Genomic DNA, 20,135 nt, shown 5'->3' on the forward strand with positions numbered 1-20,135 from the left:
CTGAGTGGGAAGCTGAGTAGGAAGCTGAGTGGTAAGCTGAGTGGGCAGCTGAGTGGGCAGCTGAGTGGGCAGCTGAGTGGGCAGCTGAGTGGGAAGCTGAGTGGGAAGCTGAGTGGGCAGCTGAGTGGGAACCTGAGTGGGCAGCTGAGTGGGCAGCTGCACGGAGCTCCGAGGGATCCCTGACAGAGCCAGGGGCAGGCCCCAGCCTCGTGCTGAGCTGCACTCCGCACGACGCTCATCGTCACAGCAGCAGCAGCAGGCGGTTGTTGTCACCGTTGCCGTGAACAGGAAACCCGCTTCCTCAGCGCGGTTCTCAGCGTCGCTTGCGCCGTTTGTCGCCGTCGATCCACACTGCTGCGTCGCATCAGGACGTGGTTTGTGTTGCCGTTCGAAACTTTTGTTACATTGAATTAGAAACTCAAACTCACCTCCTTGCCTGCAACTCGTTTATGTTGCATCAACACGTGAGTTGTTTCAACAGGAAGTACGTCTGTGTATCTTATTCGTTCTTATGCTTCATCAGGAATGTCATTTATTACATTTCATTGGTAGTTGATTTTCTAATTTAATTATGTGTATTGATGATATTAACAAGTCCAATGTAGCTGTAGAATGAACCTGACGCTCGCTGTGGTGACTCGTTGCAGGAATCCCGCAACACGCTGAGGTTTGCTGTTACAACTCTAAGAAACCTGAGCATGGAGCCGGAGCTGAAGTCGTGCTTCCATCAGGAGCGAGCGGCGGACGTGCTGGCCTGCTACCTGGACGTGCCCGACGCTCCCTGCAAGCTCTCCGCTCTGAACGCCCTGGCCGGGATCGCCACTGAGCAGGACCTGGACATCATCTGTAACGCACAGGGTGAGGAGGAGGAGTCTCACCACGGGCTGTGTGACCACCCTTGGTGTGAGGGGCACTGGGGACTGAGGTGTGTAGAGTCACGTGGCCATACAGCCCCCGAGTGGCCACTCAATGTGCCGGCGTCTCTCTGTGCGTGGCGATCGACCGCGACGGGGGGGAGCCACGCTCACCGCACTCCCCTGGGTAGAGTGCCGGTGACAAACCTCGTGATCGCGATCGGTTATACGGCATGCATAGCGCTGTTTGTGTGATGTGTAATCACTGTGCCACTCCACGGTGGTATAGATACGCCAAGAATATAATTCATATTATGTGGTATTATGATAGTTACAATGGCCAGGAATGGTTCAATGGGTATTTCACTTAATTTTCAGGAGGGTCCTGCTTGGGGATGTGTGGTCAGTTTTTTGAGCGTGTGACTTATCCTGTCTAGGTTGTAGAGATCACCTTTGTAAATGTTGTAAAGAGTGTGAATGCAATTCTTGCTGCTCAGTCTCACATGACTTACCCTTCATGCTCTCGCTCTGTGCTGCATGTACTGCATGTGCCATGTGTGCTGCATTTGTATGCTGTGTGTGCACTGTGTGCGCTGTGTGCTGTGTGTTGCTTGTGCTGTGTATGTGTGCTGCATGTGTTGCGTGTGCTGCTGTGTGCTTGCTAACAGCACATGTCCCAACAGTCTGTTAAGGTGCTGTGTGAACTGTGTGCTGCGTGTGCTGCCTGTGCTGCTGCTACTGCAGGAGCCATCTCCCTGCTGACGGACATGGTGAACCGGCCCTCATACAAGGACTACACGCTGCTGGAGAACATCCTGTACTCATCCAAGGGGCTGGTGGAGACTCTCACCATGGTCTCCATCACGGCCGGCATCCGCAGGAAGGTGAGGAGGCCTCGCGCTCCGTGCCGCGGGCTCCTGGCCAGGCGGCAGCGGCCGCTGTGCCGATGGCTCCTGGGGAGAGCCCCTTGGGGCAGCGTGGCGCTTGTAGAGAGATGGGGGGGGACGGGGGTGGGGGCGGTGGGGACGGGGGGTGGGGGCTGGGCAGACGGGGGGAGCTGAGCCCAGACACCAACTTGTGAGTGCACATTGAGCGTAACATGGCTGCAGGATAATGTACTGCGCTGATTTTGATGCTTGGATATTTACAAGACGCACGTTTGTCCATGAAAGGGCAGTTAGACAAGTCTACTGGGACACTCACGTCTACACAGCATCACAGCGTTCATACAAATCTGGTTACTGGGCTGTACCTGATCCCCACGTGGTTGGTGTGGCAGCTGTGAACATCCCAGATGCTCCACCCTGTGAGTCACTCCATGTGACTGGGTAGAGTGACTCTGTCCAGATTCTCACAGACAGCAGATCTATGTGTTTACTGTGTTTAGATGGGAGATTACTGTGTTTAGATGGGAGATTACTTTGTTTAGCAGGGCGATTACTTAGTTTAGATGTAGGATTACTTTGTATAGATGCAGGATTACTTTGTATAGATGGGAGATTACTTTGTTTAAATGGGAGATTACTTTGTTTATATGAGATATTACTTTGTTTAGATGTAGAATTACTTTATTTAGATGGGGGATTACTTTGTTTAGATGGTAGATTACTTTGTTTATATGAGACATTACTTTGTTTAGATGTAGGATAACTTTTTTAGATGGGAGATTTCTTTGTTTAAATGGGAGATTACTTTGTTTATATGAGAGATTACTTTGTATAGATGAGAGATTACTTTGTTTATATGAGAGATTTCTTTTGTTTAGATGTAGCAATACTTTCTTTAGATGGGAGATTACTTTATATGGGAGATTACTTTGTTTATATGTAGTATTACTTTGTTTATATGGGAGATTACTTTGTTTAGATGGGAGATTACTTTGTTTAGATGGGAGATTAATTTGTTAATATTAGATATTTGTTTTGTTTAGATGTAGGATTAATTTGTTTAGATGGGGGGTTACTTTGTTTAGATGGAGGATTACTTTGTTTAGATGGGAGATTACGTTGTTTAGATAATAGATTACTTTGTTTAGAGGGTGGTAACACTCATTCCCCGTACAGAAGGAACAGATGTAAATGAATCCACTTGTACCGCCATCTCTTGGCAAGCCAGGAGGTGGTGGCCTGGCTCCCGTGGGAGTTTCACAAATTTGTGCGATCCTCCAACCCTCGCATCCACGGCGCTGGGTCACGGTGCACAGAGCCCCGGCGCTACGTGGGGTCACTTGCGAGCGATGTTCAGAGTCGGACCGTGACGCCGGCCCGCATCGCCGCTGGTTTTCAACCGCGGATCTTTAACGTCCTCCGTGAAGCAGGCCGCGTGCACGTTTGGTGACTCCCCCCACGGTATTTACCAGGGCGGCCCCCTGGGAGAGTCTCTGTGGGGACTCGGTGGGGTGGTGGGGGGCCCGGTTGGTCTGGGCCCCCCTCACCGGGGGGAGCCCCATGGCACCAGACGTCTCCTCTAGCGGAGCAGAGCTGGGCGCGGCGACACAGGGGATGAGTCTACGCAGCTTCACAGCTTCTAGCAGCACAGTCAGTTTATCAGCTGTTCATGTTAAACAATATACATTAAATAACAACCACACATTGACAATAGCAGTACAGGAACAGTAAATAATAACGCAGTATAAACAATCCAACTATTTTAATTTCAGTTGTGGAAAGAAACACGAATCAACGGTAATTAGTTTCATGAATTCAGGATCACAACTCAACTCATCAGACACTGCAAGGGATCCGCGTGCAGGGGCCGCGTTGAAGCGCAGGAGAGAGGCGACGCCGCCCACGCACGAGGCCACCGCTAGCGGAGTCCAGACGCGGGCTGCCCCCTCCGGGACACGGCAGGGGGTGCCGAGGCTCGCGCCGCGGGGACTCGCGCGCGGAGTTCGTGCGGCGGAGAGACTCGTGGGCGACCGCCCAGGAAACAAACTCTCCCCGGCGGTGCCGTCTCCCCGTAGCGCGCGGTAGCGGCCACGCCGGTGGGCGGGGCGGTCCTCGCGCGGAGGGAAGCGCCGGAGGGAAACCCGGCCCGGACTCGGCGAGGCCGATCCGCTTACCGCCACCACCGTGCGTCCGCGCGCCGCGTGGCCGTGATCGGCGACGCGGCCGCAGGGGGCGGTGGCGCGCCGCTAGGGAGCGGTTCGCGACGAGCGTCGCTCGCTCTCTGGGAGGGAAGCTGCCGTGGGGTCGTGGCGAGGAGGGCGCTGGACTCGCTATCCACGGGTCGCCGGCTCGATTCGATCTCCCGGCGCGGCAGCTGAAACAGCGGGGCAAGCTTCTTAAACCCCCGCCTCTGTCCGCCCGTCAGTAGATTGCTCACTGCAGGGAGTTGATGAGGAGGCCGCGTGTGGTGGGGTACAGTGTGGGTACTCCCACGTCTTTCAAGATGTTTGAGCAGTGTGGAAGAGTAGACCAAATACCCTCTAGAGGGGCTGTCTATAGCTTCCTCTACAAGACACCCTTCTGCCAGCAGTGGCGTGAGCGGGCACTTGCAGGGCTGCACCTCTACTTAGTACTTGTGTACAAGACGCTCGTGTAGTTGAGTGTTGTGTACAGGGGGTGTATTTGTGTGCCAGCGTGCAGATGGATAAAGCCAAATATCAGGAGAGTTGAAGGATTTGACATTTACAAACACACAACATGGTTCATGATATTGCTTCATTTCATCTCTGCCTGCTCAAACATAAGACAGCTTTCAGAATATCCAATCCTGTTGAATGTTATTGAAGTCCAGGTGTACCGGTAATGTGGATGTTATTCTGATTCACAGTTGTGGCTGGCTTATCCAGTCCCATGTCAGTATAACAAGACCTGTCGTCGTGAGCCAAGTCTGAGCGTCGTTCTCTACATCTGTGAAGAGAACGGCAGCAGCAGCCACAGCACTGAGCCCGGAGGAACTCACTTGGGAACTGGGGAGGAACCTGAGGAGTGGCTTCCATGTTGAATGACTGTTCTCCCCCTCCCCTCTCCTCGTCCCTCTCCTCGTCCCTCTCCTCGTCCCTCTCCCCGTCCCCCTCCCCGTCCCCCTCCTCGTCCCCCTCCCCGTCCCCCTCCTCGTCCCCCTCCCCGTCCCCCTCCTCGTCCCCCTCCCCGTCCCCCTCCCCGTCCCCGTCCCCCTCCCCGTCCCCCTCCCCGTCCCTCTCCTCGTCCCCCTCCCCCTCCCCCCTCCTCGTCCCCCTCCTCGTCCCCCTCCTCGTCCCTCTCCTCGTCCCTCTCCCCGTCCCCCTCCCCGTCCCCCTCCTCGTCCCCCTCCCCGTCCCTCTCCTCGTCCCTCTCCCCGTTCCCCTCCTCGTCCCCCTCCTCGTCCCCCTCCTCGTCCCTCTCCTCGTCCCTCTCCTCGTCCCCCTCCCCGTCCCCCTCCCCGTCCCCCTCCCCCTCCCCGTCCCCCTCCCCGTCCTCCTCCTCGCCCCTCTCCTCGTCCCTCTCCTCGTCCCCCTCCCCCTCCTCGTCCCCCTCCTCGTCCCCCTCCTCGTCCCTCTCCTCGTCCCTCTCCTCGTCCCCCTCCTCGTCCCCCTCCTCGTCCCTCTCCCCCTCCCCGTCCCCCTCCTCGTCCCTCTCCTCGCCCCTCTCCCCGTCCTGTGGCTGCTCTTGTCGCTGGAGCTGTGGCCAGCAGGGAGAGTGCCGGGCCCAGGGCACACTCGGCCTCTGATGTATTTCCAGATCACAAACTCGCCGCCTCTTTTAAACAGAATGTTGGACAAAACACGTAGATTAAACGTTGGTCTCATTAAATGATTGGTGTTGTGTACAGCCGCTGGTGTCTATAAACGACGGGGGTCGGATAATTTTCAATGGTCGGCACTACCTGTGGTGAAATCGGTCGAGTCAAAAGTTGCCCAGCCTCGGCGGTAACGGCGCTCGACGCCGAGCGGATCTGCCGGACGGCGTTGAGGAGCGGCGGAGCTGCAGGGGCCGAGCGAGGCGAGGGCCTCCTCCGGTGAACAGAGACACCGCGTGAGCTGCAGGGCACTCGGTGCTGCTTGGTTGGTGCTGTGCTTGAACTATAGTCAAGGACATGGCTATTAAGGGGCCGTCCATAAATGACGTCACGCACCAATGGGGGGGGCGGGTGTCAGACATTTGTGACGATGTGTGACGAGGGGGGGAGGGGGGGGGGGTTCAGAAATGTGACGTCACGTTAAAATGTGCAACTTTAAATATATATAGAATTGTTAGAACAACACTAATTTTTTGATTTAAAGCTTTCGTGACTGCAGTAATTCATATTCTTAGTTTTTTCGGTAAAGTCACGTTTGTAAGCCATCTGGCTTCCATGAGAGATTCGTTCATGAGGCTATCCACATATACAAACACAGAGACAATTTCAACCGAGAAGATGGATTTTATCTTAGCAATCATTGGAAAGATTTGATAAATCATTTCAGTTCTTGATTGATTGTTCACGCTTACAGTGGCTTTCAGACAGCATACATAAAAACAAATTTCGTCTCCCCCCTCCTCTTTTCAAAAAATAGATGGACTAGTCCTGGCAAACAGCCAATCGTTGCGCCTGACGCAAACGTTATTTTTATATATATAAATAAATAACTATGCCGTTTTCAAAATAAATGTATGCAAACCGACACACCTGATGATGACCGTTTGAGTTATGGTCGAAACGTCGTGAGAAAATTTTTTATTGTTTTATATATATTTTGTTATTTTGTTGTTTCTCTTCAACGTGACTTTACCGAAAAAACTAAGAATATGAATTACTGCAGTCACGAAAGCTTTAAATCAAAATTTAATCGCCTCTACGGGGAGGGTTTTCACATAACTTTAAGATCCTTCAACAAACTCCGGGATAAGAAAGCTCAGCTGATCGAGTCTCTCACCTTCCTGAAGAGATGCCGCGACTCTGGGGTAATACCAATCGCATTTACACTCACCTCTGCTACTGTAACTTCTTCTAATGCGAAACGAATTCTTTTCAAAACTAGCTTAGCTCTTATCTCAGAAAAAATCAGACTTATACGCACAGAACTAGATCAGTTAGACAAGACACTCTGCAAATCACACTTATCATTGACGGCAATAATGTCCACATCGGATTGGGAACATGTAGACAATATGACTGCCTCTTCAGCTGCTACTATGTCGACCAAATGTAAGGAAAACCTGATTTCCAAATTTAACCTCCTCTTAAACAAAAGACCGGACCCACACACCAAAAAGTTAGACGTTAATAAAGTCGTAATTAATCGCAGTAACAGTTCTATTTCCGATGGTCTGAAATCCGTTTTAGCTAAAGGTCTAAACTTTGCAGTCACACCTAAACACATACCAGTTAATGATATAATTGCCCAAGTAGACGTTGCTCTCAGGGGCCTGGGTCACATCGCTGCAGACGTAGCAAGATCTGAAATCGCTGCAACCCTCAAAAACGCTAAGATGCCAGCTAGCAACCTCAGCAAAGATGAGCGTTTTGAATTATATAAATTAAAAAAGAGGAATGATATTGTAGTTCTCTCAGCTGACAAAGGCAATGCTACTGTTATCATGGATAAAATAGAATACAACAACAAAATTAAATAATTACTCGACGATGGTAGTTATACAAAAATAAAAAGAGATCCCACCAACAGCCTCGTCACACAAACCAACAAAATAATTTCTGATTCAACCGCATTAATTGATCAATCTAAACAGTTTTCGTTGAAACCTTCTGCTGCCAGGCCACCAAGATTATACGGCTTACCAAAAATACATAAAGTTGATACACCTCTTCGTCCCATAGTTTCTACTATCAGCTCCCCCACCTACAAACTAGCTCGTTTTTTGTCTGAAATCCTGCGTCCTTTCACTGGAAAGACCACCTCTGCGGTACAAAATTCTACTCACCTGGTATCAACAATCAAGGGTATTTCCCTGTCCCCAGACGACCTGCTTGTCAGTTTTGATGTAGTTTCCTTATTCACCAAGGTTCCTGTACCTGACACCATTGCAATCATTGAAGACTTGGTTCATCAAGGACTAAACACTGAGGTACCCCCCCTGGTGAGACACTGTTTAACCAATACATACTTCACTTGGAATGGAACTTTCTACAAACAAACTGAGGGCACCCCAATGGGCTCCCCCCTTTCTCCAGTTATAGCTAACATTTTCATGGAGAAATTTGAGACTGACGCCATCCAGACTGCCACTCTGCGCCCAACCTTATGGAAGAGGTACGTGGATGACACTTTTGTCATCTGGCCACATGGCCGGCCTGCTCTAGACCAATTCTTCGACCACATCAATTCCATACACCCAGCCATCAGATTTACCATGGAAGTCGAAATAGATGGCAAGATACCTTTTTTGGATGTCCTAATTAAAAAGAGACCTGATGGTTCAATGAGCCACTCTGTCTACAGGAAAGCTACCCATACGGATGCTTATCTGAAACCGGATTCCCACCACCATCCATCACAGAAGAATTCTCTCATCAAGACTCTGTATCATAGAGCCCAATGCATATCCGACCAGGAACACATAAGCAGTGAACTCAAGCACGTACACCAAGCTCTTAGGGCTAATGGTTACTCCGACTATACAATCCGCAAAGCTATCACTCAAACCATGAAGAAGAACCCTCTTGAGGAGCCTTTCAAAACCATCACTTTACCCTACATTGCTGGGATCACAAAAAAGATCTCCAAAATCTTGAATAAACACAAGATCCAGGTCCGTTTCAACACATTACATAAAATCCGTGATCTGGTTCCGTCTGTAAAAGATGTGATTCCGGACATACAATACCCTGGTGTCTACAAACTAAGTTGCCTCTGTGGTAGTAGTTACATTGGAGAAACCAAACGCCATATCTCGGACCGCATTCGTGAACATAAAGCAGACCTTAAACACGGTAGGACCAACACCTCGGCCGTAGCAGATCATTGTTCTAATTCAGTAGGCTCACATGCCATTGACTTTTCCAAGACGGAGGTTCTTTGTAAGCCATCTGGCTTCCATGAGAGATTCGTTCATGAGGCTATCCACATATACAAACACAGAGACAATTTCAACCGAGAAGATGGATTTTATCTTAGCAATCATTGGAAAGATTTGATAAATCATTTCAGTTCTTGATTGATTGTTCACGCTTACAGTGGCTTTCAGACAGCATACATAAAAACAAATTTCGTCTCCCCCCTCCTCTTTTCAAAAAATAGATGGACTAGTCCTGGCAAACAGCCAATCGTTGCGCGTGACGCAAACGTTATTTTTATATATATAAATAAATAACTATGCCGTTTTCAAAATACATTTATGCAAACCGACACACCTGATGATGACCGTTTGAGTTATGGTCGAAACGTCGTGAGAAATTTTTTTATTGTTTTATATATATTTTGTTATTTTGTTGTTTCTCTTCAACGTGACTTTACCGAAAAAACTAAAAACACTAATTTTGATTAATTTTCATTATTAATTAACTATTTGATTATTTAAATGTACTCAGGTCACCTTTTATTTATTCTATGAAGGAGCATTTTGCTTCTCCATGAGAGAATGGAGAAGCATACATTTTGAACATTTTTGTTAATGATTGTTACTAAACATTTTGATTCTAATGATTCTACCAGGGCTTTTCATTTTGTGAATTAATATATGATTGTTATAATTGTACTCTCCATTTGGCTTCGTTCTACTACAAAGTTTCAAGTATTTTTTTCTAGTTATATTTACTTTTAATATTTTATAATTATAAGATAATTTCAATATAATATTCCGAACATCTGCAGTTGTAGTTAGACGTTGAATATTTTAAAGTAAATTTTATGCTAAATTTAAGCTTTCCAACGCCTCCTTTTTAATAAATGTTTTCTCCTACAACAGAATGCAGCGCCACATTAAATACGCACTACAATGACAATTGTTTAAAGCGATTTGAAGCATGTTTTATTTTCAAAATGGGAATATGGTTTTGGGGGGGGGGTGGGGCAGAGCTCTGTGACGTCATATTTGAGGGGGGGTCTGAATTTTTGTGACGCCGTGTGACGAGGGGGGTCAAAAATCGTCCAAAATCGCGTGACGTCATTTATGGACGGCCTGTAAATAAAACCAAGCAGGTTCCACACACATAGCCCCTAAGACTTATTCTCAGTTTATATTTTATATTTCTGCAATCATTTTAAAATGGTCAAACGTTTCAAGCATCATCTTATATGCTTCCTGGAGAGAGTTATAATGTTTATCCAGATCTATTAGACCTTCCATGATAGCTATTCATGATTTCTAGATTACCCACACCGTATGTATGTAGAGGCTGTGATTAGCAACACATGTCAGCGTCCTGCAGCGCTGCACCAGGGCAAAGCGCAGCTGTGCAGCGGCGTCGCGTCTCTTTTGACACGACGCGTCTGGCACCGCCTGGCAGAGTCCGGCACCGCTTGGCACACAGCGTAGCAGGGCCCTGCCCCGCTCACCACGCAGCCCTCGCCGCACTCTCACCGGCGCAGGCGGCGGCACCGCTCGCGGTCTCCGCGTCGAGTGAAGCTCCCCGCCGTAGGCACCGGCGAGAGTCCACGCACGGTGGCTGGGCAGCCCCTGCGGGGCCCTCCGGGAGCGGCGTGGAGAGCGCCGTGCGGCTGAGAGGGCAGCCAGCTCACAGCGGCAGCGAGCGGCTCCTCTAATGGGGACTGCTGCAGCCGCACAGTCTCACTAAGAGATCCTTTACTCACGACTCGCAGAGAGCACTGAGCTAGACACGTGGACCAGTGAGTCACCCTGTGACTCATCTCTGTCTCCCATGGATCACTGAGACACAGGGTGACTCAACTTGGTCTTCCATGGATCACTGAGACACAGGGTGACTCATCTCTGTCTCCCATGGATTAGTGAGTCACTCTGTGTCTCATCTCTGTCTCCCATGGCTCACTAAGACACAGGGTGACTTATCTCTGCTCTGCTTCTAGACGGAGGGGGCGAGCTCAAGTCTGGACAAGAAGGTGCTGGAGGAGATCATCCCGAAGGTGAGGCCTAGCCAGGGAGACCTGGGAGTGCACAGTTTACAACATTCATTCACTTAGCACGTGCATAACGTTCATAGAATACTTGAATACAAACTGCACATGTTATACACTGCTCGTAACGATGACCATTTCACAACGGCCAGCCTGAGTAGGTGAATGCCATGAGCAAGCACCTATGAAGGTCAGTGCAGCATGGAGTCTGGCGGAGCCTGCGTCTTGCTCGCCGGCTCTTGCGCTGCATTGGCAGAGCCGTACGCGGTGCCCACTGTAGGAAGGCTCGCGTCAGAATCCGTGCAGCCCCCTGGTGTTGTCCATGCCGGGGAACAGGAGCTGTGTGGACGGCCATCCCACTGCTCACTGCTGCATCCCTCGGGGTCTCTGCCCAAGTGCAGCTCCATGGCTCAGGCTCCCTCCCTCCACCCCCCCTGCTCCCACTCCACCTCTTCACCCCACAGCACCGCACTATTTACCGGGGCTCTTGAGCCATGACGAGGGAGGCGTGGGTCACGTGGGCTCCCATTGTCTCCCTCCACCGTGTGATATCAGCGACACATCACCAATACCTCAGCATCAGGTCAACAATGCTGATATCAAGTCTAGAACAATCCCAATCTGACAAATGTATTGAGTGCAAAATTAATGTCAGAATTAACGTAAAGAGAAAATAACGTTGCAAAAGAACAGAAATATGACGAGGGAGTGCGGATGTGAAAACATGGCAATGGCAAAACAACGCAGCGAAGAGAGAACAATACAAATGTTGAGCTGCAGGAGAGTGCGGACGTTCAGAGCGTAACGGACGTTGATTGAAGACGCCGCCGTGGAGAGCAGGCGCTTGACCAAGGCCATCGCTGTGGCCGAGCGGGGGCGGATCGCAGGGGATGGCAGCGCGCTGGCCCGAGACTCGGCCCAAAACCATGGCTCTGTGGGGCCCGCGGCTATGGCCCACAGCGACGCTGTGAAAGCTGGGAGCTCCTCCAGAGCGATCTGAAGAGGAGACGTCAGCGTGCACCACCAGACCCTTCCACCTTTTCCAGTGCACAGCAGTGGATCCAACACTAAGGAGTCCCAGGGCCAGTCGTAGAAACGCATCGTGATGCCGTGGTGCTGCATGAACATCGTGATTGCCGTGTAGCTGTAGTGTACTTGTGTCACTGCTGTAGTGATGCACTCTGTGTCAGTGTGCATGAGTCACTGCTGTAGTGATGCACTCTGTCTAGTGTGCATGAGTCACTGCTGTAGTGATGCACTCTGTGTCAGTGTGCATGAGTCACTGCTGTAGCCATGCACTCTGTGTCAGTGTGCATGAGTCACTGCTGTAGTGATGCACTCTGTGTGAGTGTGCATGATTCACTGCTGTAGTGATGCACTCTGTTTGAGTGTGCATGAGTCACTGCTGTAGTGATGCACTCTGTCTAGTGTGCATGAGTCACTGCTGTAGTGATGCACTCTGTCTCAGTGTGCATGAGTCACTGCTGTAGTGATGCACTCTGTGTCAGTGTGCATGAGTCATTGCTGTAGTGATGCACTCTATCTAGTGTGCATGAGTCTCTCTCACTCTGCTCTCGCTGTGTTGTTCCGCTGTACAGCTCAGGGAGAAGCTGAAGGTGGAGGTGGAGAAACGAGGTGAGGAGTATTCCCATCATGCCCTGCCCCCACCTCACCATTAACACTCACCCTGCACACCTCACTGTGAACTCTGACCCTGCACACCTCACTGTGAACTCTGACCCTGCACACCTCACTGTGAACTCTGACCCAGCACACCTCACTGTGAACTCTGACCCTGCACACCTCACCATTAACACTCACCCTGCACACCTCACTGTGAACTCTGACCCTGCACACCTCACTGTGAACTCTGACCCAGCACACCTCACCATTAACACTCACCCTGCACACCTCACTGTGAACTCTGAGCCAGCACACCTCACTGTGAACTCTGACCCAGCACACCTCACCATTAACACTCACCCTGCACACCTCACTGTGAACTCTGACCCTGCACACCTCACTGTGAACTCTGACCCTGCACACCTCACTGTGAACTCTGACCCTGCACACCTCACTGTGAACTCTGACCCTACACACCTCACTGTGAACTCTGACCCTTCACACCTCACTGTGAACTAGTGGCCGACCGAAATTCGGTTTTGGCGCCGAAAGTTGTCAAATGGCCTCTTTCGGCATACTTTCGGTTTCGGCCGCAAAGTAAATTTTTACTTTCCTTCTGGTTTAGGTTTCGGCCGAAACTGATATTGACTTTCTGTCGTCAACCGAAGATCTATTTTTAGAATATAATGCTAGTGCTACGCCTATTGGCCGGTCAGTCAGCGCTAGGCAGTCCTATTCGATAGGCTGCACACACACACACGTATACAAACACACACACACGTACACACAAACACACACACGTACACACAAACACAAACGTATACACAAACACACACGTACACACAAACACACACGTACACATACACACACACGTACACACAAACACACACACGTACACACAAACACACACACGTACACACAAACACACACACACGTACACACAAACATACACACACGTACACACATACACACACACGTACACACAAACACGCACACGTCAGCAGCAGCAGCTTGGGAGCGAGGTTACAGCCGCAACCATGGGCTGCTAATGTCTATACGACCGGTCAACAGACGGCAGCCTATCTGGCTGAATGCAGAAAAACTTGTTTCTTAACTACAACATTCGTTTGTTTGGATATAATTACTAAGTAAGTAACACCGAAAGATTTCATATTTAGCGACTCTTACTGCAGGCTCTGAATGATTAGTTCTAGATTTAGTTTTAATTAAAGTAGCATTGCATCATGACATTTAATAAATCTTGTGTTTGGTAACTTCGGTTATACAGTGAGGGAAAAAAGTATGTGATCCCCTGCTGATTTTGTACGTTTGCCCACTGACATAGAAATGATCAGTCTATAATTTTAATGGTAGGTTTATTTGAACAGTGAGAGACAGAATAACAACAAAATCCAGAAAAACGCATATCAAAAATGTTATAAATTGAGTTGCATTTTAATGAGGGAAATAAGTATTTGACCCCCTCTCAATCAGAAAGATTTCTGGCTCCCAGGTGTCTTATACAGGTAACGAGCTGAGATTAGGAGCACACTCTTAAAGGGAGTGCTCCTAATCTCAGATTGTTACCTGTATAAAAGACACCTGTCCACAGAAGCAATCAATCAATCAGTTTCCAAGCTCTCCACCATGGCCAAGACCAAAGAGCTCTCCAAGGATGTCAGGGACAAGATTGTAAACCTACACAAGGCTGGAATGGGCTACAAGACCATTGCCAAGCAGCTTGGTGAGAAGGTGACAACAGTTGGTGCGATTAGTCGCAAATGGAAGAAACACAAAAGAACTGTCAATCTCCCTCGGCCTGGGGCTCCATGCAAGATCTCACCTCGTGGAGTTGCAATGATCATGAGAACGGTAAGGAATCAGCCCAGAACTACACGGGAGGATCTTGTCAATGATCTCAAGGCAGCTGGGACCATAGTCACCAAGAAAACAATTGGTAACACACTACGCCGTGAAGGACTGAAATCCTGCAACGCCCGCAAGGTCCCCCTGCTCAAGAAAGCACATATACATGCCCGTCTGAAGTTTGCCAATGAACATCTGAATGATTCAGAGGACAACTGGGTGAAAGTGTTGTGGTCAGATGAGACCAAAATGGAGCTCTTTGGCATCAACTCGCCGTGTTTGGAGGAGGAGGAATGCTGCCTATGACCCCAAGAACACCATCCCCACCGTCAAACATGGAGGTGGAAACATTATGCTTTGGGGGTGTTTTTCTGCTAAGGGGACAGGACAACTTCACTGCATCAAAGGGACGATGGACAGGGCCATGTACCGTCAAATGTTGAGTGAGAACCTCCTTCCCTCAGCCAGCGCATTGAAAATGGGTCGTGGATGGGTATTCCAGCGTGACAATGACCCAAAACACACGGCCAAGGCAACAAAGGAGTGGCTCAAGAAGAAGCACATTAAGGTCCTGGAGTGGCCTAGCCAGTCTCTAGACCTTAATCCCATAGAAAATCTGTGGAGGGAGCTGAAGGTTCGAGTTGCCAAACGTCAGCCTCGAAACCTTAATGACTTGGAGAAGATCTGCAAAGAGGAGTGGGACAAAATCCCTCCTGAGATGTGTGCAAACCTGGTGACCAACTACAAGAAACGTCTGACCTCTGTGATTGCCAACAAGGGTTTTTCCACCAAGTACTAAGTCATGTTTTGCAGAGGGGTCAAATACTTATTTCCTTCATTAAAATGCAAATCAATTGATAAAAAAAATTTACATGCGTTTTTCTGGATTTTTTTGTTGTTATTCTGTCTCTCACTGTTCAAATAAACCTACCATTAAAATTATAGACTGATAATTTCTTTGTCAGTGGGCAAATGTACAAAATCAGCAGGGGATCACTGCAAAATCAACAGGGGATCAAATACTTTTTTCCCTCACTGCATACCTTTCTGTTTGGGTCTCGGCCGAAAGTGGAGTTAAACTTTCGGTTTCGGCTTCAGTTTCGGCCGAAAGTAAATGTTTAACTTTTGGTCTGGTTTCCCTTTCGGCTGAAACCAGAAATTCAGTTTCGGTCGGCCACTACTGTGAACTCTCACCCTGTTCTCTTCACAGTAAACACTCAGTGTGCATGCACTCTGAGTGTGGTGTGTGTGCTGTGTGTTCTGGGCGCGTGCTGGGTGTGGTGTGCGTGCTGTGTGTGGTGTGCGTGCTGTGTGTGGTGTACACGTGGTGTGTGGTGTGTGTGCTGTGTGTGGTGTGCACGTGGTGTGTGTGGTGTGTGTGCTGTGTGTGGTGTGCACGCTGTGTGTGGTGTGCACGCTGTGTGTGGTGTGCGTGCTGTGTGTGGTGTGCACGTGGTGTGTGTGCTGTGTGTGGTGTGTGTGCTGTGTGTGGTGTGCACGTGGTGTGTGGTGTGCGTGCTGTGTGTGGTGTGCGTGCTGTGTGTGGTGCGTGCTGTGTATGGTGTGCACGCTGTGTATGGTGTTCACGCAGTGTGTGGTGTCCACGCTGTGTGTGGTGTACGTGCTGTGTATGGTGTGCACGCTGTGTGTTGTGCACGCTGTGTGTGGTGTGCACGCTGTGTGTGGTGTATGCGCTGTGTGTGGTGTGCACGCTGTGTGTGCTGTGTGGTGTTCACGCTGTGTGTGGTGTTCACGCTGTGTGTGGTGTTCACGCTGTGTGTGGTGTTCACGCTGTGTATGGTGTGCACGCTGTGTGTGGTGTGCACGCTGTGTATGGTGTGCACGCTGTGTGTGGTGTGCACGCTGTGTGCGTGCTGTGTATGGTGTTCACGCTGTGTGTGCTGTGTGTGGTGTTCACGCTGTGTGTGGTGTTCACGCTGTGTGTGGTGTACATGCTGTGTGTGGTGTGTGTGGTGTTTACGCTGTGTGTGGTGTGCACGCTGTGTGCGTGCTGTGTGTGGTGTTCACGCTGTGTTGTGCACGCTGTGTGTGCTGTGTGTGGTGTGTGTGGTGTTCACGCTGTGTGTGGTGTGCGTGCTGTGTGTGGTGTGCACGCTGTGTGTGGTGTACACGCTGTGTGTGGTGTTCACGCTGTGTATGGTGTACACGCTGTGTGTGGTGTTCACGCTGTGTATGGTGTTCACGCTGTGTGTGGTGTGCACGCTGTGTGCGTGCTGTGTATGGTGTTCACGCTGTGTGCGTGCTGTGTATGGTGTTCACGCTGTGTGTGGTGCACGCTGTGTGTGGTGTGCACGCTGTGTGCGGGTGTATGCGCTGTGTGTGCGTGCTGTGCGTCCTGTGCTGTGTGCGTGCAGTGCGTTAATTAATTTTAACCACTCTCCCGAAGGCCCCCATCCTCACCGTTTAATGTCTATAAAATGTTAATGATCAAATTAAATATCACCAGCATCATTTTAGAATATTTTTGATGCACCCAACATTACATCGCATCTTGAAGTGTCTGCGAAATTGTTTAATACCCACAGAGCAATCCACGCAGCAACAGCCAACACTGCACATTGAGAAACAATTATTACACAGCGCAGCACACAACGCCAGTCCAGTTGTAGTCACTCTTGATGCAACGAGCTTCCTCCTACAGTACAACAGTGCTCTCAGTTACACTCCCCTCAGTTACAATCCCCTCAGTTACAATCCCCTCGGTTACAATCTCCTCAGTTACAATCTCGTCAGTTACAATCCCCTCAGTTACAATCCCCTCAGTTACAATCTCCTCAGTTACAATCTCGTCAGTTACAATCCTCTCAGTTACAATTCCCTCAGTTACACTCCCCTCAGTTACAATCCCCTCAGTTACACTCCCCTCAGTTACACTCCCCTCAGTTACAATCCCCTCAGTTACAATCTCCTCAGTTACAATCCCCTCAGTTACAACTCAGTTACAATCCCCTCAGTTACAGACCCCTCAGTTACAACTCAGTTACAATCCCCTCAGTTACAGTCCCCTCAGTTACAATCCCCTCAGTTACAATCCCCTCAGTTACAACTCAGTTACAATCCCCTCAGTTACAATCCCCTCAGTTACAATAATCTCAGTTACAATCCCCTCAGTTACAATCCCCTCAGTTACAATCCCCTCAGTTACAATCCCCTCAGTTACAATCACCTCAGTTACAATCCCCTCAGTTACAATCCCCTCAGTTACAACTCAGTTACAATCCCCTCAGTTACAATCCCCTCAGTTACACTCCCCTCAATTACAATCCCCTCAGTTACAATGCCCTTAGTTACACTCCCCTCAGTTACAATCCCCTCAGTTACAATACCCTCAGTTACAATCCCCTCAGTTACAATCCCTCAGTTACAATCTCGTCAGTTACAATCCCCTCAGTTGCAATCTCCTCAGTTACAATCCCCGCAGTTACAATCCCCTCAGTTACAATCCCCTCAGTTACACTCCCCTCAGTTACAATCAGTTACAATCCCCTCAGTTACAATCCCCTCAGTTACACTCCCCTCAATTACAATCCCCTCAGTTACAATTCCCTTAGTTACACTCCCCTCAGTTACAATCCCCTCAGTTACAACTCAGTTACAATCCCCTCAGTTACAATCCCCTCAGTTACAATCTCGTCACTTACTTCCCCTCAGTTACAATCTCCTCAGTTACAATCCCCGCAGTTACAATCCCCTCAGTTACACTCCCCTCAGTTACAATCAGTTACAATCCCCTCAGTTACAATCCCCTCAGTTACAATCCCCTCAGTTACAATCCCCTCAGTTACAATCCCCTTAGTTACAACTCAGTTACAATCCCCTCAGTTACAGTCCCCTCAGATACAATCCCCTCAGTTACAATCCTCTCAGTTACAATCCCCTCAGTTACAATCTCGTCACTTACTTCCCCTCAGTTACAATCTCCTCAGTTACAATCCCCGCAGTTACAATCCCCTCAGTTACACTCCCTTGAGTTACAATCAGTTACAATCCCCTCAGTTACAACTCAGTTACAATCCCCTCAGTTACAGTCCCCTCAGTTACACTCCCCCCAGTTACAATCCCCTCAGTTACAATCCCCTCAGTTACAACTCAGTTACAATCCCCTCAGTTACAGTCCCCTCAGTTACAATCCCCTCAGTTACAATCCCCTCAGTTACAATCCCCTCAGTTACAATCACCTCAGTTACAATCCCCTCAGTTACAATAACCTCAGTTACAATCCCCTCAGTTACAATCCCCTCAGTTACAACTCATTTACAATCCCCTCAGTTACAATCCCGTCCGTTACAACTCAGTTACAATCCCCTCAGTTACAATCCCCTCAATTCTAGATTTAAAGCTTTCGTGACTGCAAGGATCCATACTCTTTGGTTCTATTCGGTAAAGTCACGTAGGTAAATAATAAAACAACAATAATCACGACGTTTCGGCCACAACACAAGCGGCCTTCATCAGGTGAAGGGACGAGCCTGTCTGGAGGACAGCGCTGGAGTGGAAGAAGCCACGCCTAGATCGCGACATTTAAGCTGTGTGAGAGGAAGAAGAAGAAGACCACGGGCTTTGACAAAAGAATTAGCATATAAATTAGCATTGAAATGGCTCATTGAAATAGCCAAGTCAAAGTATACACATCCGCAGAGGTGCCCCCCGACAAAGGAAATTAGCATAGGATTTAGCATTTAAATAGTTTAGTGATTAGCTAGTAACTGGTCACAGAAATAGCTATGTTAAAGTCAGAGCATATACATTCACCGAGGCACCCAGCACTCATCAAACAGGAGAATCCAGATTCATACAACAACAAAATCCAGAATCTGCTCAACGATGGAAGTTACTCAAAAATAAAAAATGACCCTACTAATAGCCTAGCGATAAAAACCAACAAGATCATCACAAGTTCGACCTCCCTAATCGACCCAACTAAACGTCCCTCCCTAAAACCTTCTGCTGCAAGACCCCCTAGATTCTATGGTCTTCCCAAGATTCATAAAGAAGGCACCCCACTACGACCCATCGTATCCACGATCAACTCCCCTACCTATAGACTAGCCCGTTTTCTGTCAGATACCTTGCTGCCTTTCACTGGCAAGACCGCCTCAGCAGTACTTAACTCAGCCCAATTGGTCTCTATGGTCAAAGACGTTGTACTGTCCCCTGACGATATCCTTGTCAGCTTCGATGTGGTCTCTTTGTTCACCAAGGTCCCAGTACCTGATACCATTGAAATAATTGAAAATTTGGTCCAACATGGACTAGACCCCGACACACCTGCACTGGTTAGGCACTGCCTCAACAATACCTACTTTACTTGGAATGGCTCCTTCTACAAACAAAATGAGGGTACCCCCATATGGGTTCCCCCTTGTCACCAGTGATAGCCAATATTTTCTTGGAGAAATTTGAATCAGACGCCATCCAGACTTCCACCCTCAGACCTTCCCTGTGGAAGAGATATGTGGATGACACTTTCGTCATTTGGCCACATGGCCTCCCAGCTCTGAACCTTTTCCTACACCACATCAATTCCAGACATCCCGCCATCAAATTCACCATGGAAGTGGAGAAAGATGGCAAGCTACCATTCTTAGACGTTCTGTTTGAGAGGAGACCTGATGGCTCATTGGGGCATTCTGTCTACAGGAAACCCACCCACACAGATTCCTACTTGAAACCTGATTCCCACCACCACCCAGCCCAAAAGAATTCTCTCATCAAAACTTTATACCATAGGGCTCATTGCATTTCGGACCAACACCACCTGACCAGTGAATTAAAACATGTACACCTGGCCCTCAAAAGGAATGGTTACTCTGACC

General features: G+C 49.0%; 1 protein-coding gene across 1 annotated transcript in view; it reads left to right on the plus strand.

The window, feature by feature from the left end:
- LOC116940965 (uncharacterized) overlaps positions 1-20,135 on the plus strand; it is a 160,019-nt gene that overhangs the window by 81,354 nt on the left and 58,530 nt on the right. The window contains exons 6-9 of the mRNA XM_076056263.1: positions 648-858; positions 1,599-1,738; positions 10,762-10,818; positions 12,408-12,444. Of these exons, the coding sequence (XP_075912378.1) occupies positions 648-858; positions 1,599-1,738; positions 10,762-10,818; positions 12,408-12,444 (445 nt within the window). The remainder of the gene's footprint in view (positions 1-647; positions 859-1,598; positions 1,739-10,761; positions 10,819-12,407; positions 12,445-20,135) is intronic.

Source organism: Petromyzon marinus, chromosome 1 (genome assembly GCF_048934315.1).
Source record: "Petromyzon marinus isolate PM22_M1 ecotype Great Lakes invasive population chromosome 1, UKy_Petmar_22M1.pri1.0, whole genome shotgun sequence".
Taxonomy (NCBI): domain Eukaryota; kingdom Metazoa; phylum Chordata; class Hyperoartia; order Petromyzontiformes; family Petromyzontidae; genus Petromyzon; species Petromyzon marinus.